This window comes from Chinchilla lanigera, unplaced genomic scaffold (assembly GCF_000276665.1).
Source record: "Chinchilla lanigera isolate Chin_1 unplaced genomic scaffold, ChiLan1.0 scaffold00154, whole genome shotgun sequence".
Lineage (NCBI taxonomy): Eukaryota > Metazoa > Chordata > Mammalia > Rodentia > Chinchillidae > Chinchilla > Chinchilla lanigera.
The window spans coordinates 190,211-215,154 of record NW_004955555.1 but is presented as its reverse complement, the minus strand read 5'-3'; the positions used below and the strand labels follow the sequence as shown (position 1 = coordinate 215,154).

Here is a 24,944-nt window from a genome sequence, read left to right as displayed (position 1 = left end):
GAGATTGAAGCCCCAGGCTGTTTCCTCTTGACCCAAGTAACACTGTGTCTCTAGCCTCCAAGGGCTAGCTAAATGTCATGCCCTTCTCTGCACGCTGTGATACAGCAAAGGTCGATAAGCTCATCCTGAAGGGTTCCTGAAAACAGCTCAGAGGAGTCCTGAGAGTGGAGAAGATCAGGGAGACAGATGGGAGGGTTCTGCAGACTCCAGAGTGTTGAGGCACCTCAACGGGAAGTGTGGGGTGATCAGGATGAATTAGAAGTCTTCCACACTGGGGGTCTCAGAGGCAGGACCATCAGGGAGGGTTGTGCAGTTGTTCACTGCCCAAGGACACCTGGCTGAGGAGGGAGGGGACAGATCTAGCTTGTGTTCCACATAAGACAAAGCAGGACAGGTCTTAACTGCACTGGCTGCCCAGGAATGGAGCACTGGTGAAGGGGCAAGGGGGCTGCTGAACATCCTGAGGGATCCCATGCAGGGTCCCGGAGATGTGAGGGCCATGTGTGGGTGCCCAGGACTTTGGGGGTGGATTCTGGGGTGAGGAGGCAGGTTCGAGAGGTCCTCACAGGCCATCCAGACAGTCCACAGGCTGCTTCAGGCGATTCCCCTGGCGCAGGTAGTCATAAATCTCACTGTTCTCCACTCCGGGATATGGTGTTTGGCCCCGCGTGGCAATCTCCCACATTGTCACCCCGAAGGACCACTGTGAAGAACAGAGGGGAAGTATTAGTCTCTTCTACACAAAGACACCCCCACCTCAGGTTCACAGGTACACTCCCACTCTGGTGCCTGTGTGCACAGCCGTCCCAGCGGGTACACCACAGTTGTCTATAGAAATACTCTGGCACAGGTACACACACATGTGGGTGACCTTTGTGGGTGCATAGACACGAGCATCCATGAATATATTCACACACTTCATGGCTACATGATCTCATGTGTCACCCTCCATGCTGGCTGCATACCATGTACAAGTGTGGGGATATGCGTGCATGGTCACCACTGCTTTTCCTAACTAGGCTGTCCACACTGCCATCATGCACCTGAAAGTCTGTGCACATCCCTGGCTTGTATACACCCCTGTTCACAGATACCCAGCACGTCTCCAAAGGTGCCCAGACCACATAGGCTCCTGTTCGGAGAAGCCCACATGTTCCCAGGAGCCCTGCACCTGCAGCCGCCTGGGAATGGTATGAGATAGGCTACTCCCACCCCCAGAGCGCCCTGTTCTCGGTGGAGGTGCATGTACCACATCACTCTTGCTGGTGTAGACGCGGTCAGCTAGGCTCTCAATGGCGATCCACTTGACTGGCATCTTGGCAATGCGACCCTGGCGGTAGTAGTCTCCATTGTAGATCTTCTTGGACAGCCCAAAGTCCGCCACACACACAGACATGTTCTCGTTCAGCCTGCCCGGATTGAGGGGGAACAGGATCAGGGCACTGGCAGCCTCCCCCAACAAGCCGGCCTGGGCTCTCCGGAGCGCTTCCGCCTCCTGCCCTTGCTGTCCTGCCTGTGGCTGGGATCTGTTCCCTGCACTCTCACCCAGCCCCAGAAGGAACTGTTTTACTTCTTGTTCCCTCAGTAAAACGAGGGTGGGACAAAGGGCTTCTAACAGCCTTCCCAGCTGTGGCTTCTTGCCAGATTCTAAGGTCTTGCTTAAGCTCCTTTGGTTTAATTTCCTGATTTGTGAAAAGTTTTCTCAAACTATATGATATATATATATGTATATATATAGTAAACATATCATGTATATGCATATATATACTATCTATAGTGTATGTATATGTGTATATTAATGTGCACAGATCATAAATGAATTTGAATTTTCACAAACATACCCATGTATCCTGAACCTGGATTAAGAAACACATCTTAAATGTAGGACTTTCAACAAGACTACTGGCCTTGCCTCATCCAAAAGACTATGTCATAAAAATATAAAAAGGTGATGTTGTGGAGGCGGCGGGGGAGGGGTACTCCAGATTAAACTAGACCAAAGGGGTATAACGACTAAGTGCAATTTGGAAGTCTTCATTAGGTCCTGGTTCAGGGGAGAATTTAGTTATAAAAGACAATTTAGAGTACAAGTGGAAAAATTTGAATGTGGATTGGATTATGTTACACAATCAGGACTAGGTTTCCCAGGTATGATAAATGGATTGGGATAAAGTAGGAGAAAGTTCTTATTCTTAGGAGCTGCCTACTTAAGATTTAGAGGTGAAGTGCCCATTCATTGGATCCTTGATTGGTTACCTCTGAAATCGGATGTGTTCCTATGGAAAGAATTCAGTCAGGCTATCTACGCACCCACCTAGCAAGACTAGAGAAAACAGATGATCTCAAACAGTCACAGGGAAATTCCTCAGCAACACTAACCTACACTGGGTTGTCAACTGTTTTCACATCTAAAGCAATAGCGGACTTAACTGCCATCTCACCCACTTTGTAGAAATGCCCATTGTGGGATTATAGAATCCTGATGGTGATATCCATGTGAAATAACCAAAAGATGCATAAGCAAACAGAGGTTCTAATTTAACAATTGACATGACAGGAATTTTTAATAGGAGAGAGAACCTACAACTTTGTTTTGGAAATCTTTCCCGCCAGATAAGGGCTTTCCCTCTTATCATTTACAGGGCCAGGTAGATTAGGAGATAGGAAAAGGGGCAACTGGAGACCTAGGACCTTCCATGTACTCCACAAAACTTATCTGAGCTCGATCATAACACTGTCAAGTTACCATGATCTCAATAAAGGATTTCTGTTTCTGGTTTGTTAAAAATAAAGCCCTGGGGGCTGGGGATTTAGCTCAGAGGCACAGCGCCTGCCTGGTAAGCGCAAGGTTGTGAGTTTGATTCCTGGTACTGGAAGAAAAACAAAACACAAAAAACAAAAAACAAAAAAAATAAAAAATAAAAGCCCTGATACATTTTTATTCTTTCAAAACAAATAACAAACAAACAAACAAACACTTAGGGATGAAGTGTCACTATTTCATTAACTTACTTGTATATGGCTAGGGGGAGGGAGGAAGACAGAAGAGAAATGTGACAAAATGTCAACAAGGGAGAATCATATGCCAGTTCTCTCAACTTATTCAGCGCTGTAATTTCTTTCTCTCTCTCTCTCTTTCTTTTTTTTTTTTTTGGTGCCAGGAATCGAACTTAGGACCTTGTGCTTGCCAGGCAGGCGATTGTGCCATGAGATACATCTCTGGCCCTTGTAATTTCTCAAAATGAAAAGTTGAGAGAAAAACCATTTCCATTTCTATATTATTGAGAGTTCTGAACACTGATGCTCTGATTCTCCAGCTGTAATTTCTGAGTCTGAGATTGACGGAGGGGAGGGGTGCTGGGGGTTGAACCTAGGACCTTTGCACTGAGCCGCATCTCCAAATCTTTCTTTTTATTTGGAGACAGGGTCTCACTGAGTCACTAAGTTGCTCAGGTTGGACTCAAACTTGCAATCCTCCTGCCTCAGCCTCCCAGAGTGCTGGGATTACAGGTGTGTGCCACAGAATTAATATTCTAAACCTGCGGTTCCACTCCCTGCATCTTCCTCTTATCCCTGACTCCATGAGGAAGGCACTCAGCAGGCAGGAGACAGAAGTGAGGCTCACATGTTACTACCCTGCCAGGCACCTTTGCCCCTCTGCTCACCTCTCATCATGCACTGAGGCATCCCCCACCCCATCCCTTCTTCCTCCACACCCAAATACTGCTTGGAGATCTCAGTTCAGGGCCCCCTCCTCCAGAAAGCCTTCCCAGACTCCCTTGCTGATCTTTCTACCCCAGTTCTGCGTTCCGGGTGCAGTTTCCCTATCATCCTGGGAAGGAGGGAGGGGTTCCCGGAAGGTTTGGCACTCACATGCAGTTCCTGGCAGCCAGGTCCCGGTGTATGAATCTCTTAGTACTCAGGTACTCCATGCCGCTGGCGATGTCTGTCATGAACTTTACCAGCATCTGAGTGGGCAGGAACTGGGGGCCAAGGCAGGGATGAGTAAAGATCAGCAGAATCCCCAAGGTCCATCCCTGCTCATTCTTCCTTCCCTTCCTGTGCTTGTCTAGCCCTGCCTGCAGTGATTTCCGGTGACTCTGAGAATTAAATCCAACCCCTTTCTGTCCTCTGTAAGGCCTTATATAATTCACTCTTGCCTTCCTCTCTGTTTGATCTCCTAATGCTCTTGCCCTTGACATACATTCTGGCCAGGGGCCTCCTTTTTGGTCTTTGGACAGCCACCCTTGTTACTTCCGAGCCTTTCCTCTTTCTGCGACCTTGACTTGGATTGTGCCGTGTCTGGGTGGCAACATCCCACTAGCTGGCTTCTCCTTCAAGGCCACCTCCTCAGGGAGGCCTTCCCGGTTCACCCAAACTAATTCCCTGGCTTCCTTATCATTCATCCTGTGTTTCCTTCCCAGCACTTAAATGACCTTGTTGATGTATTTGTCAGCCTGTTTATTGCCTGGTCCCCTCCTGGTAGACAGGCTCCAAGCAACAAGTTCAGGGTCACCAGGATCTTCCCCGAGTCTGAGCAGGGCTGGGTACCTGATATATGCTCATTTAATACTTGCGGAACTATGATGAAATGCGCCTCACCACTGGCTGGTCCCCGAGCCGGGAGTAGAGGAGGAAACTGTGTAGGTCTCCATGCTTCATGAATGGTAAGATGACCACAGGTGCTGGGAAGCCCTCTCTTTCAGAACCCTGGAAACAGACACCTAAACCCCCAGGCAGCCAAGTCACACCCAGCTGGGCAGAAGGGGAAGCCAAGCTCCCTCCCAGCCAGACTTAGCCTCTCCTCCTCCCTCCCCTTTAGAGCTAACTTTCACAGGGCAGGGGTGTGTGTGTGTGTGTGTGTGGCAAGGGCGGAGCTTCAGAGAAGCCCTTTCTAGCAGACTTCCCAGGGATGCTTCCGGAGTCCTCCTGGGGACCTCAGCCATTTCTGGGAATGGTCAGAGGTCACATTCCAAGTTGAGGGAGACGAGGAGGGGGAACTTGCTGGTGTTGAAGAAGGGAGCAGGGGCCTGTATGTTTGATCGTCCCAGTGCTGCTGAGGAGAGGTGGAGAGGTCGTCCCTCTGGTGTGGCCCCACGGGAATCTGTCCCCGCCTCACCGATAAGCCTCATGACGTTGGGGTGGTCGAATTCCTTCATGCAGACAGCTTCGCTGAGGAAGTCCTCCAGCTCTGATCTCGTGCAGATGGCAACTTGGGGAAGAGGAAGGTGGATGAAGAGGAAAGGAGGGAGAGAGGGTGCTTTTCCTTCTCCTCTCCCTCTCTACCCTCGCCATGGTCATCAAACATGTTTGCTAAGCCAGCCATTGTGGTGCACACTTAAAATCCCAGCACTCTCTGGGAGGCTAAAGCCCCACTTAGTGACTTAGTGAGACCCTGTCTTGAAATAAAAAACTTAGCGCGAAGGCTCCAGATTCAATCCTCAGTGCCAAAAAAACAAAAACAAAAACACGAAAACCCCCAAGAAGATTAGAAAATACCAGCTTCTATACTTTAGAGCTTTACTTATATTAACTCATTTAATCATCTAAGGTGCTTCAATTATGAAGCACCGAGTATTACTTATTTATTTACTTATTTATTGTTAGTTTTCTGAGGCAGGGTCTCACTATGTAGCTCAGGCTGGCTTGAACTCACTATATAGTCCAGGCTGGCCTCAAACTCATAGGGATGCTCCTGCCTCAACCTCCTGAGGGCTGGGATTACAGGCATGTGCCACCATGCCTGGCTATGAGCCCTATTTTATTTTATTTTATTTTTAAAAAATTTATTTATTTATTTGAGACAGGTCTTGCTATATAGTTCAGGTTGCCCCTGAACTCACTAGGTAGCCAGGGTGGCCTCAAACTTTCAGCAATCCTCCTGCCTCAGTCTCTAGAGTGCTGGGATTACAGGCATGTGCCACCCCGTCTGGTTATGAGCTCTGTTTTAAAGATGAGGAAGCCAAACCCAAAGGCACAAAAAAGTCAAGGAAACTACTTAAGAGCACACACGCTTGGAGATGAATAGGCAGAGTTGAAAGCCAGGGCATCTAGCTCTGGGGACCATGTGCTCACTATCATGATGGCTGCTTCCCAGTACTTCTTCAATAACTATGGGCACCCAGATGATGATTATGATCCCATTTTACAGCTCAGGACACTGGCTCATAGAGTTAGAGTAGCCTGCTCAGGGTCATATGGCTGGGCTTAAAATCTAGGCAGAGAACATAACCTGACAGGCAAGGGTGCTCAGTGATGACTCCACAGCCCGGGCTTCTTTTTCTTTTTTTTCTTTTTTTAGTACTAGGGATTGGACCTAGGACCTTCATGCTGAGCTCCATCCCCAGCTCCATTTTTAACTTTTCATTTTGGACAGGGTCATGCCTAGGTTGCTAAATTGCTCAAGTTAGTTTCGAACTTGCTATCCTCCTGCTTTAGCTTCCCAGGATGCTGGGATTAAAGGTCTGTACCACCACAGGATCATTACCCCCAAGTTTTTAAGCCATGTAATTCAGAAAGGATCATTTTTCTCCCTCCAGCCTCAGTCTAAACCTCTTATACTTCTTTATATGGAAGGACTTGGACCTGGGCTTTATGCGCTGGGTGACTCTGGACTGGCTTCTACCCTCTCTGATGATGTACATAATGTAGCAGTAATTCACATTAACTTCAGCTCCAGCACTAAGTGCTTTGCCTCACAAGAGCCTTAGAAAGGAGAGACAGTATAAGCATTTTTTTCCAGACAAGGGAAGGAAGGCTCAAGGAGAGAGAGTCACTTGTTGGGCTCCCACTGCTGGTAAATGAAACCAGATGTGCCTTATTCTGAACCTACCCCTGCTCTGTTATGTATCACAAGGGGTTGGCTCCTGAAAACTACATTTCCCAGGATCCCTCCCCTAATGGTTTCCTTTTGGGGTTTGCCGGTGATAGGCAAGATGAGATACTGGCAAGCGGGAAAGAGGAGGGGAGAAGCCAGGATATTTCATCCCCTTTCTGCTTCTGCAATTGCCTTGGCATGGCTGAACGTCCCTTGTTCTTACTCCGACAGGGAGCTCTTATTCTGTGTTCCCAACTTCCACCAAATGTCCCTGGCCGTGGTAATACGACTTCCTTCTTCTTCCCTGCAGACCTAGGGGTGGCAGAGGCTTCCTACTGCTGCTAACATCCAGGTTCACTCTGTCCTGGTTGTTCCTTCAGTTCTTCCTCCACCACGGCACTAATGTCCAGGTATTCAGTTCCTTCTGTTGAAGTTTTTGGCATGGGCTCCATTTCCCAGCTGGAAATGCTGGCATTCTATGCTATGGCCAATTTACCTCTCACTTCTGCTCGTCTGCCTCTTTGGGGCATAGGGAAGGGCTGGGGTCCTACATGTGTGTGCAATCATGCACAGACTCACTCTTCATTGTCTTCACAGCAACTTTGAGGATGGAGTCATCCTGGTTCAGCTGGCCCTCCATCACAGCTCCAAACTCTCCTGTAGAGGGCAGGAGGGAGACACTGACCTGAGGGGTGGGCGTCTCCACGGTGATTCTCACAGTTGGGTGAGGGTGGGGAAGTGAAGGACCTCAGAGTTCAGGAGGATATGTATGTTTGCTGGGGAACTCACCTTCCCCCAGTGTCTTCCCCAGGGCCACCTTGTGCCTGTCCACCATCACATCCCGCAGCTTTTCCTTCAGCTCTTCGCTGATGCCCAGGCTGTTCACTGCAGGTAGGGTGAACAGAGCCACGGTGTGGGGCTGACATTCAGGTGACACTTGCTGGGGGTACACCCATTGTTGAAACACCGAACTACGGCACTGGTTCAAAGTTAGCTATTGCCCTGAACATTCTAGCACCCCAACCCTAGCTCTTCCTCTGGACCCCTAAATTTCCACCACAGTAGTAACTACCATATTAAAGCCTGGCCACAATTTGCTCTGGTGTGGACTCTGATTGGTCAGCACCTTACTGTACTAGTTGTTGGATCTTAAGTCCAACACCTTAACTACTCGGCCATCCTGGTGACAGCTTATACCAGTTATTAAAAATTTTTTTTTAGAGAGGAGTTTGAAATGTTTAAGGAGGTGGAAATGCTAATAGCCCTGATTTGATTTGCATACATTGTATACATTTGTCTAATCATTCCCCTATACTTCATAAATATGTGCAATTATTATGGGTCAATTATGAAATAAAACCTCATATAAAAGGCAGCATAGCAGATACTATATTCAGCCAAATTAATGAGACATGAAAATATTACATTGATATTAAAATTTATCTTAAAAATTATTTCTTCTTATTGCTGTGTAACCTGCACAAACTGTGAACAGCTCAATGGATTTTCACAAATCCATTGTGAAATGCATCATAAATCTGAGTGTAAAACTAGCACCCAGCTCAACAGCAGCACGTGGGCTGGATGAATAGCCATTGTCTTGACCTCTCTTCCAATAGATTAGTTTTGAAAGTTATAGAGTTAGAATCATATGGCATGTTTTCTCTTGGGCTTGTTTTTTCTATTCAGCAGTGTGTCTATGAGATAGTTGTCATGTAGTTGTGACATATAGTTGAAATGTATCTATTCATTTTCCTTTGTTTGTTTTTTGTCTTTTTGAGACAGGTCTGGCTATGCAGTTCAGGCTGGCCTTGAGCTCAGTTTGTAGCCCAGGCTGGCCTCAAACTCACAATGATCCTTCTGCCTCAGCCTCCCAAGTGCTGGGATTACAGGTGTGTGCCACTGCGTCTGGCTGTAATCATTTTCATTACTCTGTAGTGACAATTCTCAAACTTGTTGACCCCTTTACATTGTAAGAATTATTGAAGACTACAAAGAGTTTTTTTTAACATGAGTTTTAGGTAGATATAGATAGATTTAGATTCATTCTACATTTAAAATTGAAACAGATCTTTAAAACACCAGAATACACAAGCACAGGTCCAGGAGCCTCAGGAAAACTCTCTTGGAAGCCCATGAGAAAAGGAGAGTGCAAAAGGGCGCATAAGGTCTTGGTATTATTACAAAAATGGTTTTGACCCCACAAACCGTGCTAAGGCCTTGGGGACCCAAGGACCCAGGAGACCAGGCTCACACTTTGGGAACTGTTACTGTATATTATTTCCTTAAATGCCTGCAATCTTCTTGGATTTCTTCCTTCTCCTCTGAAATAAATGTCTTTCTCAGGCCTTTCCAAAACCCTCCTGGGATCCTGGCAGCCTTCTTGCTGTGTGCTAGATCACGACCTAGCTCTGTCTCTTTTCCTTCTGGATTCCAGTTTTCCTAATCAGAGAGGTGAGGAAACTTCACTGGGTGGCCCCTGGAGGTCCCTCCTTATCTGGGACTCTCCAAGACTACAGTCATCAGACAGTCCATCACTTTAAGATTCTGACTGTCAAAATTGTGAATCTATGATACTGAGCATATAATTTTTCAGGCCAAGACTGATTGTCTCTCTAACATTCTATTATGCTATAGACTTCAGGGCCTCTGCCTAGGTTCAAATTCCAGCTCTCCATCCTACGGGCTGTGTGGCCTTCAGCATATCACATAACTGCTGTATCCCACAGTGTCCTCATCTTTGAAGTGAGGGGGATAACAAGGATTCACAAAATACAAATAACAGTTTAAAAAAAGCCTGTGTCCTTGGATGGCTGTGAAGATCAAATGAGATGATAATGGTTTTTTTTTGTTGTTGTTTTTTTTTTGGTTTTTGGTTTTTCTCTGGTACCGGGAACCGAACTCACAACCTTGCACTTGCCAGGCAGGAGCGTTGCTGCTGAGCTAAATCCCCAGCCCGAGATGATAATGTAGAATGTTGAGAATATCACCTGTCACATAGGAAGAGCTAGGGTTGGCCAACATTCCACCATCACCACATACTCTTCTCATCACGTATCACCACTACCAACATCGTTATCTCATCTCAACATAATCACCTTCATTATTTCTTTGTTCCAAGATCTTATGGCTCTTAAGTTCAGTGTTTCTAAGACTCGCTGTGGCTAAGATTCTATTATCTTAAAGTTCTGTGTTGGTCTACAATTTCATTGTTTCTGGGGACAGTGGTTCATCGATTCTAGTATCCCAAGGCCTTCAGAAACTTTTGTCTCATGCACTTCCAGAAGCCTAGCAAGCCTAACTTTCTTCCCCAGACCAATTCAGGGAGACACAGGGTTCACTTACAAGTGGCTTCAGTGGTCCGGCGGCTGTAGGACTTGCGGACGTGGTACCTGACTACCAGTTCACCTCTTTCCACTGTTGGTTCAAACACCTCACTGGAGGAAGGGACAGAAGATAAGGGCAGAGAAGAGTCATGTGGAACCCCCTCTTTCCACCAGGGTGAATACAAGTGTCATCCCAGATCTAAGCCCCGCTAGTCCTCTCCTCCAACATTTGCTGACATACCTAGCATTGCCACTTTCTGCCCGTCATTCATTTGCCTGGCCTCACTGTCCTTTTCATGATTCTCGGCCATTTCTCACCCTGAACCAGCCTCCCCACTGGTCTCCTTGCCTGCTGCCTCTCCCTCCCAGTCCATGGGTGCCTCTCCATGTTGTTCTAACTCACCCATAGCGTGTCTCCTTCTTCCTCCGATGGACAAGGAATAGGGCCAAGATGAGGACACAGGCAGCGGCCACAACTGCTCCCAGCAGTACATACCACCAGGGCCATGAGAAGGTAGGAGCTGGGGGTTCACTCACTGTCGGGGGCATGGAGGACAGGTCATGGCTGAGGTCTTGGCTCTAGTTCCCTGAGGCCCAGGGAGTGATGTGTGGGGGAGGTAAAGGGCGTGGCAAAAGATGCGCAGGTACGGGATAAGATGTGTGATGATGCTTTCATGTATCTGAAGAAGGGCAGGGCACGCAGTGGACATGATATGAGTTAAAGCAGAAAGAGTGAGAAACGTGTAGGATGCATATTGGAGGAGCGCGTAATAGTGTGCCGCGTGTGGGATGGGAAGGCAGATGTGTCAGAAATGGGTTGTGATTATACAAGGAAAGAAGGGTGAACATGCGGTGGGTGTGAGTAAATTGGAAGTAGCATAGGTGCATGTGTACGTGTGTAATGATCGTGCAAGGGGGGTGGATCTAGGTATGGAAGAACAAGTGAGTAGCGAAAAGAATCCCTGTGGTGTAGGATGGAATGTGAGGCACGTGCAATGAATGTGCAAGGAGAGTGAGTCTGGTGGACAAGGACTAAGGAATATCTTTGAGGAGTGCTCAACAAGCACAAACAGGTTTTCATAAAGGGAATAATGAAAGTGAGATAATGTGCAAAGGGCCATGGTGAGTGTACAGCGTGGGGTGGTGAGGAGTGTGGGGCACGTGAGGAATGAGGAGTAGCTCAGGAGCTCTAGATGCAAGGAATCAGCGGTGAGTCTTACAGGCATAACTTCAGGGGGCAAGGAGTGTGCAGTGAACACGTAAACAATGTGAGAAGGGCAGGTGAGGAATGTGGGAACAGTGTGCAAAAAGGGCAGGAGTGGAATGGAGCATGGAAGGTCACGTGTTGTGTGTGCAAACAATTCAGTGTGTGTGTGCAGAGAGCAGGATGGGTTAGTGTTGGTGAGGGTGAAGGGGTGACGTCAAAGGAATGTGGGATGAACGTGTAAGGGGAGTTGTAAGGTGTGGAATGGTTGTGTTTTTCAGTGTCTGCAATGTGGAATATACAGTGAGTGTGTACAAGGTGTGCAGAGCATGCACGTGAACAGTGTGGGTCTCCACTGTTTTAGGCGGCAGTGTGAGGAGTGAGGAATTGTAATAGGGTATACGTGAAAGGAGGGTGGGATGTGTGTGGGGCAAGCAGGTGAAGAGATACAGGAAGACATGAGAGGGTATTTAAGGATAGTGGGCTGAGTTAAAAGTGGAGGACAGAAATCGTGCTAGGAAGGTACAACGAGTATAGGAAGGATGTCTGAGAATTGCTGGAGAAATATTTGAGAAGGATGAATGTGAGGAGGATGCTCCATTCATCCATCCTTTCATCCACCCATCCACCCATCCATGCATCCATCCATCCATCCATCCACCCACCTGTGTACTGGGGCTGGATCATTCTAGGCACTTCCAACGAGGACCACACAAACCCAAGAAATAGAGCATTACAGTGGTGAGTATCACAGGCGTGAAAGGGGTGTGCAAAGACTACACATGTGTGGACAGGGCCCTCAGTGGGAGTGGAGGGGCGGGAGGGAAGAGGGGGTGTGAAAGCCCTTACCCAGCTGGTGGACTGGCTGTCCTTGCCCTGCGAGGAGAAAGGACAGAGGAGAGACTGCTCAGAGAGGGCAAGACTGGTGTGACACCAGCGAGTAAGGGAGGGAGACTCCTGGTAAGGCACAGGCAGGAACAGAGCTGAGGTTGGGGGGAACACAAAAAGGTGCAGGGAACGAGTCAGGGACATCCAGAGGAGGCGAGGTCCTTGAGGGTAGGGGGAAGGGGCTGAGCATGGCTCTGCAGGTACCTGGGCGCCAGGGCTCCAGGGGCACAGGCAGGCTCCAGGGCCCATCACCGGCCGCGGTGTAGGCTGCCACGGACACACTCAGGTTAGGTGCAGGCCGGCTCCCCCGCAGCTCCAGTGTCACCTCCCGCTGTAGCCTGACATCCATTAGCACCTAGGAGTGGAAGTGAATCAGGGAGGATCCCAGGCCCCCACATCTTAAGCCTGCATCCCTGACCTCAACTCCCCATCTCTTTCTCCACACCTTTGCCTCTTCTTCCACTCACCACCCTCTGTCTCTTCCTCTCCGTTCTTTATCTTTGCTGCTCCATCCCCAGGGCACCCGGGAGCTGTGGGACCAGGGCAGGGACTGTACGTGCCCCATTCCCCACCATGTCCTCAGTCACTTAGCGCAGCACTTGGCTATGAAGGGCAGCATGGGACTATGAAGTCAACACTAAGGAACTGAATTATCTTTCTACCATCACCCTGCCAACCCCTGCTCACCTCCCATCCTATCTCTCCACCTTGGGGTATTGGCAGCCCAGGTATCTTTGTGCAAATCAGGAGAAAGCACCCCTTCCTCAACATGCTGTACAGCTGTCTACTGTAAAATTGTTACAGTATGCAAATCTACTGAAATGCTTTTGCAATGGGTCAGAAGTAGCCATTCCCCAACCCTCCTTTGGATCCCTTAAACTCCCTAGAATATGCTTCACTAGGCATATGCTTCACTAAGTGCAACTGTATAGTCCCTAACCCGCACAACTGTACATGTCTGCCTTACCATCTTCCTCTCTCCATCTCCCTCCTCTCCCAACCATTCCACCCCAACCCTGCCAGCAGCACCCACCTCAGGGGTGTCCTGGCCTCGATAAGCCAACCGGTACCCTAACAGGGTGCCCTGTAGGGGCGCCCTTGGCTCCTGCCAACGCACGAGGGCCTGGCTCCCGTTCCGAATGGCGCTAACGTTCTCAGGGGGGCCCAGGGGCACTAGAGGACAGGGAAGAGGGGAAGCTCGCACCACATCTCTTCCTGACCCCCTCCCCTGTTCCCAGGAAGTGGAGGCGGAGCAGCAGGCACACTCCCACAACCCTCTGTGAGCAGAAGCTCCGGGGAGAGATCTGGGAGGAATGCGGGGGCACCATGGGTTGGGGGTGTTGGGGAAAGGACTGAAGAGAGGCGAGGTCACGTGGGGGAAAGGGGTGTGGAGATGCTGGGGGCACTGATGCAAGCGAGGTCCAGTGGGGCAGTGCTGACAGCCCTCCCCAGCCTCCTTACCTCCTTCCGGTGTCTCCACAGGAAGCCAGTGCGTCCAGGGTGAGGGACCCTGGCTGCTGGCACATGACACCCGGATGTGATAAGGGGTGTGAGGATGGAGGCTGCCCAGCCGAAGCTGGTGAGGGGGCACGGATGCTTGCAGGGTGAGGGGCTCCTCCGGGGGTTCTGGCTCTCCCAACCAGCTGCCCACCCCATCGTCTGACAGCACAGCCTGAGGAGAGGAAAGGGCGTGATGACAGGACGACCCTGCAGTCACATACAACAGCCACACGACTCTCAGTGGTGGCGTCCTAGCTGTGTGCATGTGTGTGTGTGTATGTGTGCATGTGTGCGCATGTGTGTGTTGATGCTACATGTTAGGATGACATGGATTTGCAAAGCAAGGAAATCATGCAGCCACATGATTTCGCACAGTCAAAAGCCGCCTCTAGCAAGCCTCTCTCTCCCTCTGCCATGGGGACTGAACCCAGGACTTTCACACTGAGCTACATCCCCAACCTTAAAAAAAAAAAAAAAAAATACCCAGGTGTCATGGTGCACACTTGTAATCCTAGCACTCGGGAGGCTGAGACAGGAGGATTGTTGTGAGTTCAAAACCAGCCCAGGCTACAAAGTGAGCTCAAGGCCAGCCTGAACTGCATAGTGAAACCCTGTCTCAAAAAGACCTAAAAAACCCAAAACAAACAAACAAAAAAAAGAAAGGAAAAAGAGAAAGGAAAAGAAATTATTTTCACAGGGTCTGGCTAAATTGCTAAACTATCCAGGCTGGGCTGGAATTGACAATCCTCCTGCTCATTCTCCCTAAGTGCTGGGATTTTGGGCACCACTGTGCCCAAATGACTTGTTTCTCTTTGAGCCTCTTCTTCCCATCTGGAAAATGGAGAATAATGTGCTCAAACGCTTTACAGGGTTGTTTAAAGATTACATGTACATGCTGGAAACCAGGTGGGGTGCTGTGCACCTGTAATCCCAGCACTCTGGAAGACTGAGGCAGGAGGGTTGCCAAGTTTGACCAAAGGTTGGGCACTTGAGCAATTTAGGAAGACATTGTCTCAAAATAAAAAATTAAAAAAAAGGGCTTGGGATGTAGCTCAGTGTGAAGGCTCTGGGTTTAATCTCCAATGCTACAAAAACAAATAAACAAACAAACCCCCCAAAACCACCCGTGTACTGACAGCATTGTGAGTCCTTCCCCAATGTGAATTCCTTTTGGAGGTTTGGGGGTTGCGAAACAAATGCTCTACCACCGAGTTGCCCTTCAAACTGAATTTACCTCTCACATCAATCCTGTTGTGCTGTGCTAAGTGCTATGCTTTCATCCACTGAACTGAGGCGCAGACGGATGGAATCCAGAGCCATCAGTTTATCACCGATGAAGAGGGAACGTGAGCCCCATCCTGTCCCCAAAGCCTCTGCTCTACTTACGGTAAGAACATGAGTAACAGCACCAGTGCCTCTTGTCTGTCCAGAGAGGCAGGGGAGCTTAGTACTAAAGAACATGAGTGCTGGGTCTCCCATGCCACAGGGTTGTGCCTCAGTTTCTTCATCTTTAAAATGGAGTGATGATAGTGGCTCCCTGCTCTGCAGGGCTTGTTTAGAAGGATGCCTGTGCATATGGAGTGTGTGTCATTGTCAGTGTGTGTGTGTGCACACGTGTGCATGACTGTATGTGTGTGTGTGTGAAGTTGCCTGGCAGCAGCTGTGCACAAAGGCACAGGCTCGAATACCCAATTGCTCCCCAGGATGAGAACCAGGATGGAGGGGGCCATATCTGTGCCACGTGGAACCATAACTGTACACCCACAGCCACACATCTCAGGAGCACTGCTGCCCAGGACCTCGCCTTTACCTTGGAGATCCCAACCACACTGCTACACAGTATGTTGGCTTGCACGGATTGGCTGTGTGACAAAAGCTGTTTCTCAGACAGCCGTGCCTATAAAGACAGCTGCACCTAAAAGAGGCTGAGGCAGGAGGATATGAAGTTTGAGTCCTGCCAGTCCAGGGCAACTTAGTGTGACTGGCCTCAAAAAAAATAAGGGCTGGAGAGGTAGCTCAGTGGTACAGTACCCCTGGGTTTGATCCCTAGTAGTGCAGAGATGGGGGGGAGTCTTAACTTCTCTGAGTCTCAATTTTGTCACTGGAAAATAGGCCTCAGAGTCCTACCGGTCAAGGTATAAAGCTTAATGACACAATGCATGTGAACAGGTTGTCATAACATAGTCTCAATAGCTAATTTTTTTGACATAGAGTCTCGCTATGCAATTCAGGCTGGCCTTGAACTCACTATGTATCTCAGGCTGGCCTCGAACTCTTGGCTATCGTCCTGCCTCTGCCTCCTGAGTGCTGGGATTACAGGTGTGTGCCACCACACCAGACAATACCTAACACTTCCTGAGTGCCAAGTGTGTGCCAAGCTCCCTGTCAAACACATTCTTGGATGAACTCACTGATTTTTTACCATACTGTATGGGCTCGTTTTCTTTTCTTATTTCCATTTTACAGATAAGGAATGAGCCGAGGCCTAGAGATGTTACAAAGCTTGCCTGAAGCCCCGCAGGCCCCAGGGAGGAGGAGGACAGCATCACATGACCCAGGGAGAGGTGGTCAGATGGTGGGCAGTGGGAGGGGATGAGGCCATCTCCATGCCTGCTCTCTGACCCACAGTGACAGATGGGAAGAGGAACCTCTCTGCCAGGACAAAGGGGAGATGGGTGGAGAGAGTGGGCTTGTGCCCATTCCCACTTCTCTTTTTCCTGGGACGGCCATGGCCCTCCTGCTGGAGCCCTTCAGCCCCAGCTCTCTCACAGCAGGAAGTGAGATCTGGAGGGGGAAGAGGACACACTTCTGCTTTCCGGGAGACCTTTGATGGATGTGGGCAGAGTGCAGCTGACGTCTGACCTGCCATCTGAGGTCTCCTGCATCAGGCCAGCCTTTGGGGTTGAATCTCAGCTCTACCCTTCGAGCCATGGGGCTGGGACAGGTCTCTTCCTTTCTCTGGGTCTCAGTTCTTACTTTCAAAAGGGCAAGATGAACAGCTTTTGTCTCCTACAGTGAAAGTGGCAAGCAGATATGCCCAGGGCGTATAAGTCTAAGAAACGGTTTCTGGGGTTGAGGGTGCAGCTTAACGATATGACAACTGCCTGAACGTGTGAGGCTCTGGGTTCCATCCCAGCACCACATAAACAAAACAAAATGGAAGGAAGACAAACTGGTTCCAAATGTTCTCCATGAAGTCAGGAGCACCTTAGTTTCTTAATATAGAAAATGGGTCTATCCAGAGACTGTCCTTCACAAACACAACGGAATGTGCAAAAGCCATAAGACAAAGCTCAGCTCACAGTTAACACTCCATAGAAGTGGGTCGCCATTGACTATTGTCACCTCCCATCACAGGCACTGTCCGACCTTCACCTCCAGCTTCCAAACCTCAGAGAACTTCACACTGGATGTGAGCTTTGTGTTTACAGAGCAGGGTGATCTATTGTTGTTTGTTTTTGTGTTTTTCTGGCTCCAGCACGGAGCCACTTCAGGGCAAGAGTTGGGTCTAGCTGGTCTTGTTCAGAAAACATCCCCAGTTTCTGGCCTGTGCTGGCTGTAATGAGGAGCCAGTGTGACAGGAAGCCCTGGGCCCATCCTCACATAGGCCACAGACCAGTGGGGGACAGACTTACCCCAGACAGTGACGACCCACAGTGGTCAGGGCCGAAAAGCAGAATTATGCGTACCCAGAGCGACAGAAATAGCTCCAGACCCTCGCAGACATCTCCTTTGTTTCAGATGTTATTTTAAGTTTGCTACTTGCATTTACTCATTTAATTCTCAAACAAGCCTGTCCGTTAGTAGCCACCACCATGTGTGTTTATAGGTGACAGAACTAAGGCCCACAGAGGCCAAGTCACTTCTCAGTCTCATACAGTCAGCAAGTAGCAGAGTCAGTATTTGAACCCGGGACATCTGGCATAAACCTAGGCTCTGTTACCTCTCAACACACAGTGGCCAAAGGGCAAGGATGGGTGCTTGCGCATGTGGGGAGACGGAGGGCTGAGATGGAGCTGACCAAAGTCGGAGGATCTCACCTGCACGATGCAGTGAGTGAGCGGGTAGATGCCACTCAGGCCAGGGGTCCAAGCCACCTCCAGTTCCGTGGGCTGGCTGGAAACCAGATGAAGGTCTCGGGGCTGTTGGGGGAGTACTGTGGACAGATGAGGGGAGTGAGTGACCCTGGGGGGCTTTTGCCCAAAACTCCTCCCCCTGCCCTCTCCTTCCCACTCTGGCCCCAGGCCCCAGCCTCTCCCTCAGACACCCGCCTTCCAGGACCCCTTTCCATCACCTGTGATGGTGGCTGTGCGGGACGTGGTGACCCCCTTGGCATTGTGGGCTTCACAGGAGAAAGAAGATGTCTTGGTCAGGCCTAGGGAGTCATACAAGGGAGGAGCCAGTGTCAAGTGGGGGAAGGAGAGAGTTCTGTGCCCAGCTGGGCCACCCTATCATGCCCAGCAGGACCAATGTCAGGCCAGCCCATACTGGCATAAAGGGGGACTGTGGGGCACAAAGCGGACAATGAATTAGGAACAGACCCTGTCCCCAAATATATAGACAGACCTATAGGTTCAGCTCTACCCTTTCTCCACACATATAAGGCGTATACACAGAAAACACACACACACACACACACACACTCACACACACACACTCTGTTACATCCAGACACAAAGAGAGCTGCACAGAAACACTCACGTACAGACTCACCGTCTCAAACACATACAGACAAGCTGGGCGTGGTGGCACACTCCTGTAATCCCAGCAGTCAGGAGGCTGAGGCAGGAGAATCAAGGTGAGTTTGAGGCAAGCCTGGACTACAAAGTGAGTTCAAGGCCAACCTGAACTGCATAGTGAGACCCTGTCTCAAAAAGACAAAAACAAAAAAAAAAGAAAGAAAGAAACACAACTACACACATATTCAGACACACTGAGACATATACGCACACACAGTGAAACATGCAGACTCACACATGGGCTAAGAGACGCTTATGTTGACTTACATAGACACACAGAAGCACATACACCTAACAGACACACACCTACGGATTTGAGTGTGTGTCAAGGTGCAAGGGTTTGCACTTCCACCCAAATCTTCTCCTCCTAGTTCAGTCTATTCCCACCACACTGGCCTCTTGGTGTTTCTGGAACGCACACACGAGTGCACACACACACACACACACACACATGCGTGCAGCATGTTCCCAGCCTGGGAACTAAGCACTTCAGTGTCCTCTTTGGAACGGTCTTCCCACAGATGTCCCCCTGGCTCGCTCCCCCTCTGCGTGGTGGATCCTAACGACACCTCTGTTACGCTGTTCCCAACCACCCTGTGTAAAGTGCAGGCCTCTCGTTATCCGGCCGCTGTCCTGCTCTGCTTTTCCTCTGGCCTCTTCTCAGCAGCTGCGTCCTGCTTTCTGTGTGGCCCAGGTGTCCTGTTCACGTCGGTCTCCTCTACTAATGTCAGTGCCAGGGGACAAGAGTGTGTGTTGCTAAATGAGTGAATGAATGTGTGTGTATCTGTGTCCTCATGTGTGTTTCTGTGTGTGTAGAAATGTGAGCATGTGTAATTCCTTGAGCAAGCCAGTTACTGTCCGTGCCTTCAAGAACTGTTTTTGAGTGTATAGGATTTGGATTTCGTGTGTCAGTGTTTGCCTGTGCCTCTTGTGTTTGTCTTTGTACTTGTAAGCATGCACTTTTGTGTGTGTGTATGCGTGTGTGCTCCCATGCACCTGTGTCACTGCTGCCCTGAACGCACGCACAAAGGGGCATACAAGAGACAAATGCAAACACAAAGAGACACACAGCTCGCATGGCAGACACACAGCTCGCATGGCGGACACACAATGTGGCCATGACAGGATGCAAGGGGGACACTATGTGTGTGCGTGTGGTTGTGCACCTGTGGGCCCGGGCCCGTGGGCATCTGTGGCCGCCGCGTGCTTGTGCCATGTGGTATCTGCGTTCCCACCCCGTGGCTCACTCGGGAGGGCGGCCTTCACACGCAGCACACGCAGACACAAAGTTTCCTTTCCTCCGTCAGTCCGCGGCCCCAGAGCAGCGGGACAGGGAGAGTCGCCGAGGCCGGAAGGGGGAGGGCAGGGAGGCTCCGGCCTGGCCGGGCTGCGCCGTTCCCAGCCGAGGTCAGGTGCCTGCCCGCAGCCCCCGCGGGCCGGAACGAGGCAGCCCGGGCGGGCGGCCGAGCAGGCGGGCAGCTGGGTCGGGTCCAGCCACCTGGCACGTGGGGGCCCCGCCAGGGTCACCGCGCAGGAGCTGGCGCCGCGGGCCGGGCAGCCCAGGGCGGGGCGGGAGGGGGTTCTGGAGCCGGGTCCAGTTCCGACCGCAGCATTCCTGCCCCCGCGTGAGTCACCAGCGCCCCCCCACCCGGCACTTCCGGCCGGTGGAGCAGGCGGCCCGGACCCCCTTTTCCAGCCCCATCGGCTGCACCTTGGGTGAAGGGCAAGGGAGGGACCAAGGTGTGAGGGACTCCTTCTCTGCAGCGGGCTTTTGCCCCGAGACTGGAGCCTGCGGACTCCAGATGTGCTTTCCAGATGTTCTGCGCCACCCCACCCCCACTGGCTCCCCCTCCGAGCTTTTCCGAGGGAACAAGAGGGATAGAAGGAGAGAGGGCACGCCCTGAGTCAGATAGAGGGACAGACGCAAGAACGGACAGAATTCCTTCACAAGACACCCCCACACAATGAATCACATTTAAACACACAGGGATCCTTATTAGCACAAGTACGCACACAGAAAATGCACCTCTCATTAAGCTACATCAGACTCACAGGGCTGATGCTGTCCTAAACGCACAGTGACACAAATGCACAGTGACTAACTGGTAAACACACATGGGCCCACACTGGCGCACATACACAAAAAGACATACATGTGCACAGATGAGTCAGTGTTGAGACACACACAAAAACACAACCATTGTGCCGCAAACACCTGGCAACACAACAGACATTGGAAGTTGATGTTGACAAACCTCTCTGCATGCTGGGATACACACACCACTCAGCAAAAGCATGTTGACATTGAAGGGCGCAAAGAGGTACACACTGGGACACAGGAAAGGTAGTGTCGACTTGTTCTCACACAAACATATAAACACATAAACACACAGCCAAGCATTCCTCTGCACCAGAACAGCTGGACATGCTCAGGTCTACTGAACTTCATGTCTGCTGAGATGTGGACTGATACAAACAGACAATCACAAAGACACACAGGCCTGCTTTGGACACACAAAGAGGGAGACACTGCTAAGAACATATAGGTTGACACAGCTGTGCAGGTACATGGTGATTTGTGGGCTGATTCCTAGGGCCAACTACCAAGAGGCAGCCAAGGCTGACACACACACAGGGGGCAGGAGAACACAAAGAAACAGAAGATATTCTTACTGTCTCACTGTGAATCTTGGTCTCCTCTCTCACACACACACTGGGATCCAGGATTCCATGATGGCAGAAGTCACACACCAACACTCTTACCCAGTGACATATACACACACTACAGAGACATCCAGGGCTACACAGGCACACACAGTGGACATACCAACATCCATGGATGCATTCTGATTCCGTAAGGAAGAGGAGCCCATACCTGGACACACACTGTTAGGTGCACACCTGTGAGCTGACGTCATCACCTCCGTGTAGACAGAGGTGTGCGAAACAGCCACAAAACCCACCGTCACATCCCCTCCACTCTTACACAGTGTCAACCCCAACAGCATACAAATACCAAGACAGACAGATACAGCCTGACACTGTACACTCAGCGAGGTACACACAAACACAGACATTCACAAAGCTGACCCTTGCCAAGGCACACCTGCATACAGAGAGGTGGATGCTGATGGATACACAGACACACACTTTGTCTGAGCAGACACACACTTTGTCTGAGCAGACAAAGATGTACATCAAGAGCCCTCTGTGTGTGTCCCTCTATCACTGCACATCATGCACAGACTCTCTCATACCTGCACCCCTGTTTCTCCTCCTGCCCCTGCCCCTCTGCCGGGTCCTGCCAGGCCGACTCAAGCCCCATCCCTGCCCCTACCGGGCCACTGGAGCCACGGGCCTGAGTCACCCCTCTGGGAGCCAACGTGCTCATCACTGCTTCCTTGCACACTCAGGGGCCCCGGAATGCTGAGAATGTGGGCATGTCCCTCCACCCCAGGAGACTCCTCTTCCCCCCAGCAGAGGGGGGGCGCTAGATCAGGGCTTGGCAAACTGGGCTCTTCACAGTTCAGCAGCCTCCCCTGGCTGAGCGACCCCCGTCTATGTGCCTTTGTCTGTCCTCCTTCCATAAGGGAAAGCCTCATGTCCGGTCCAGGTGACCCTCAGTAAGGTGCTGGGTCTGTGTGGTACAGAAGGGAGGGCCGCCCTGATGGAGGGGCTTATATCACTCAGCCCTCCCTGTCTCATCTCTCTCAATCTTCGGTCCCTTCTGCGACCTGTCCCTTCTTGTGTCTCTCATTCTAACTCTCCATGATTGTTTTTCTCTGTCTCCTGCTTCTCCTTTCTTTCTTCTTTGGGCTATGACCCCCTTGACAGAGGCCAGCAGAACTCTTCATGGCAGGAGATGGCAGGCGGTGGGAGCAGGGGGCAGGAAAGGTTGGTTCCGGGGCCCCGTTTGGGTCAAGGTCTGACAAAGGGGCATCAGTCCCACACACACTTGGGCCACGGAACAGCTCAGAGAATGTTTGGGACAAAGAATGTTATTCAGACAGAGGCTGGGCTAAATGGAGGGAGAGAGAGAAGGAGAGACAGAGAGATGAGGTACAGGGAGAGAAAGCAATGGAGAGACAGAGAGATGGAGAACAGACAGCAGGAGACGGAGAAAAGCACATGGAGAGAAATAAGGAGAGAGACAGAGAGACTCACACAAAGAGGGCAGAAGGACAGAGGGACGCTCACACAGAGGCAGCAGGGAAGGGCCAAACGTCCACCTTGCCTGACCTTCCCCTCACACCTGGCCCAAATCCCAGACTCACCTGGAACTTGCAGGCTGTGCTGGAGGCTGTGTCCCGAGGAGAGGGCCAGGGGGACAGCGTCCTGGAGCCAGAGTAGGTGCACGGGTTCTGGTGGCCCCTGGGCCCTGCAGCTCAAGTTGAAGGGTGTGTTGGCCTCCACAGTCCTGTCTTCAGGCTCCTCCAGGAAGTAAGGCAGGCCTATGGAGAGGCTGGTGGTAGAGGCTGAGGTCCTCCCGAACCTTCCCACTGTGTGACCCATCCCTGGGATGCTGGAGGCTTTGGATACCAGACCAGTGCTGTTGGGTCTTTCTCTTTCCTCCCTTATGTCTGGTCCCCTAGACCTTTGACTCTCCTTTAGATGTCTGGCTCCTCAGACCTCTGTCCTCAGAACACACGACCCCAATATATGATTCCCCCCACCAGACCCTCCCAGCAGATCTGAGCCCCTCATGCCTCTTTTCCAAAATGGGTGCCTTGTCATCTCTTTTTACTGATGAGGACAGTGAGGTCTTTGAGGGGAGGAGAGAGAGGGTTAAGTCATTTGCCTTAAAAAAGAGCCCCCAAGATGTTTTTCCCTCAGGACATATAATGCCTTCTCCTCCTAATTATGGGCCCCTAACTTCCTGACTCCCTGACACCTCTGACATCCCTAGGTTATTTGTCTTCAGGGGATACCCTGAATCCCCTAGCACTCTGTAACTTCAGGACTCACCTTCCAGCCCTACATAGCCAGGCTGGGACACAAAGTTCTGTCCCCTCAGGTCCACGGCGCACTGGTACCACCCTGCATCCACAAGCTGCAGGGAGGAGATGCTAATGGGGCAAGAGGAGGGATGGAGAGGTTCTGGGTCAGAGCTGGACACTGGCAGGGGTCAGCAGAACTGAAAGAGGGGGACCAGGACTCACAGGAAGGATGAAGTTGGAACTATTTTTAACTGTTTACAGAAGATGAAAATGAAACACATGCCATAAACCCCAAGCTACATGCCAGCAAATGTTCAAGATGGGATCCCAACCCAGGCAAGGCTGAGTGAAGCGGGGAGCATGGACAGGGATGAAGAGCGGTTTGGGGTGTGGTTGGTCAGTGGGAAACTGGACACCTGAGTTGGCTGACCACTTTCCAGTCATCTTGCCAGTCTTCACCCAGGGGCACCTGGACCTGAGTGCTGTCTGCCAGCTCCAAGACCTGTCCATCCCGAAGCCAGTTCACTTCAGCGGGTTCCCCCTGAACCTTGAGCTCACACCGAAGGATCACCGTGATTCCCCTGGAACCGGTGATGTTCCCTGGGCTCTCCACGAAGGGGTCATCCACCTCAGCCTGTGCTCCTGCAGGGGAGATGGGACGAGGTTAGGAATCTCAATTTCCCCAGCTCCTCAACTCTACCCTGTCTCTGCCTGCCTACCAGCTGCCCAGACCCCACCAGGCTCTTAGGTCCACATAGTTGAAGAGTGACCTCAGAGAGGGGTAGAGGGCGGAGGCTTGGGGAGGATGGGAGTCTTCCCAGGGTTCAGAGCTCCAGCATCCGTCGTCCGTTGGGAAGTAGGCCCAAGATCTGGCAGCCTCCCACGCCCTGGATTGCCTGGCAGGGCCAGTGCCTGCCCTTAGGGTCTCTAGAGACTTAACAGATTGGGCTTGTGGATAGAAGGGAAGAAAAAGGATGGGAAAGACTGCAAAGAGGGAGACAGGGAGAGGAGAGGAGAGAGAGAAAGAGAGAGAGAGATAGACAGAGAGAGAGATGAGGTGAAAGAGAGGAACAGAGATAAGAGACAGACAGAAACGCCCCCTAAGAGGGGAATCAAGGGGCAGAGTCTCAGAGGGAGCCTGGAGGGGAGACTTAGAGAAGAGGGCTGGATAAAGACACAGACGGGGAGAGAAAGAGAGAAAGGAGCCCTGCAGAGATGTTAAGCAGGAGGTAGAGACAGAGACAAAGACAGAGACCCTCATTCTCAGAGATGGAGCAGACTGTGGTAAGAGCAGGACGGGGGCGCTGAGTGCGACAGGGAAACCCCGGGCTCCTGAGCACCCCTCATCCAGCCGGCCTGCCTGCCTGCCTGCCATGGGGCTCTTTTGGGGAAGGACCCCCGTCCCTGTCCTCAGGGCCCAGAATCCAGCCGAGCACCCACCCCACCCTCAGCGCCTCGCGCCTGTCTCGGTGTCCATCTCTTCCGTCTCTGTGTCCATCTCAGCTTCCGTTTCTGGTCCTTCTGCTCCTCTCC

The 24,944-nt window shown here is 50.9% G+C and overlaps 1 protein-coding gene across 2 annotated transcripts in view; it reads right to left on the bottom strand.

The window, feature by feature from the left end:
• The window catches only part of Axl (AXL receptor tyrosine kinase), a 29,065-nt gene that overhangs the window by 3,355 nt on the left and 766 nt on the right, over positions 1 to 24,944 (bottom strand). The window contains exons 2-19 of one of the 2 annotated variants that reach the window (XM_005412322.2): positions 23,828 to 24,053; positions 23,440 to 23,540; positions 22,749 to 22,925; positions 18,030 to 18,110; positions 17,776 to 17,891; positions 13,697 to 13,907; positions 13,269 to 13,408; positions 12,440 to 12,590; positions 12,197 to 12,223; positions 10,547 to 10,679; positions 10,163 to 10,254; positions 7,607 to 7,702; positions 7,397 to 7,474; positions 5,120 to 5,212; positions 4,603 to 4,724; positions 3,874 to 3,983; positions 1,250 to 1,409; positions 567 to 703 (exon numbers count right to left, since the gene is read on the bottom strand). In XM_005412322.2, the coding sequence (XP_005412379.1) occupies positions 567 to 703; positions 1,250 to 1,409; positions 3,874 to 3,983; positions 4,603 to 4,724; positions 5,120 to 5,212; positions 7,397 to 7,474; positions 7,607 to 7,702; positions 10,163 to 10,254; positions 10,547 to 10,679; positions 12,197 to 12,223; positions 12,440 to 12,590; positions 13,269 to 13,408; positions 13,697 to 13,907; positions 17,776 to 17,891; positions 18,030 to 18,110; positions 22,749 to 22,925; positions 23,440 to 23,540; positions 23,828 to 24,053 (2,251 nt within the window). The remainder of the gene's footprint in view (positions 1 to 566; positions 704 to 1,249; positions 1,410 to 3,873; positions 3,984 to 4,602; positions 4,725 to 5,119; positions 5,213 to 7,396; positions 7,475 to 7,606; positions 7,703 to 10,162; positions 10,255 to 10,546; positions 10,680 to 12,196; positions 12,224 to 12,439; positions 12,591 to 13,268; positions 13,409 to 13,696; positions 13,908 to 17,775; positions 17,892 to 18,029; positions 18,111 to 22,748; positions 22,926 to 23,439; positions 23,541 to 23,827; positions 24,054 to 24,944) is intronic. The other variant, XM_005412323.2, reaches the window with a different exon arrangement.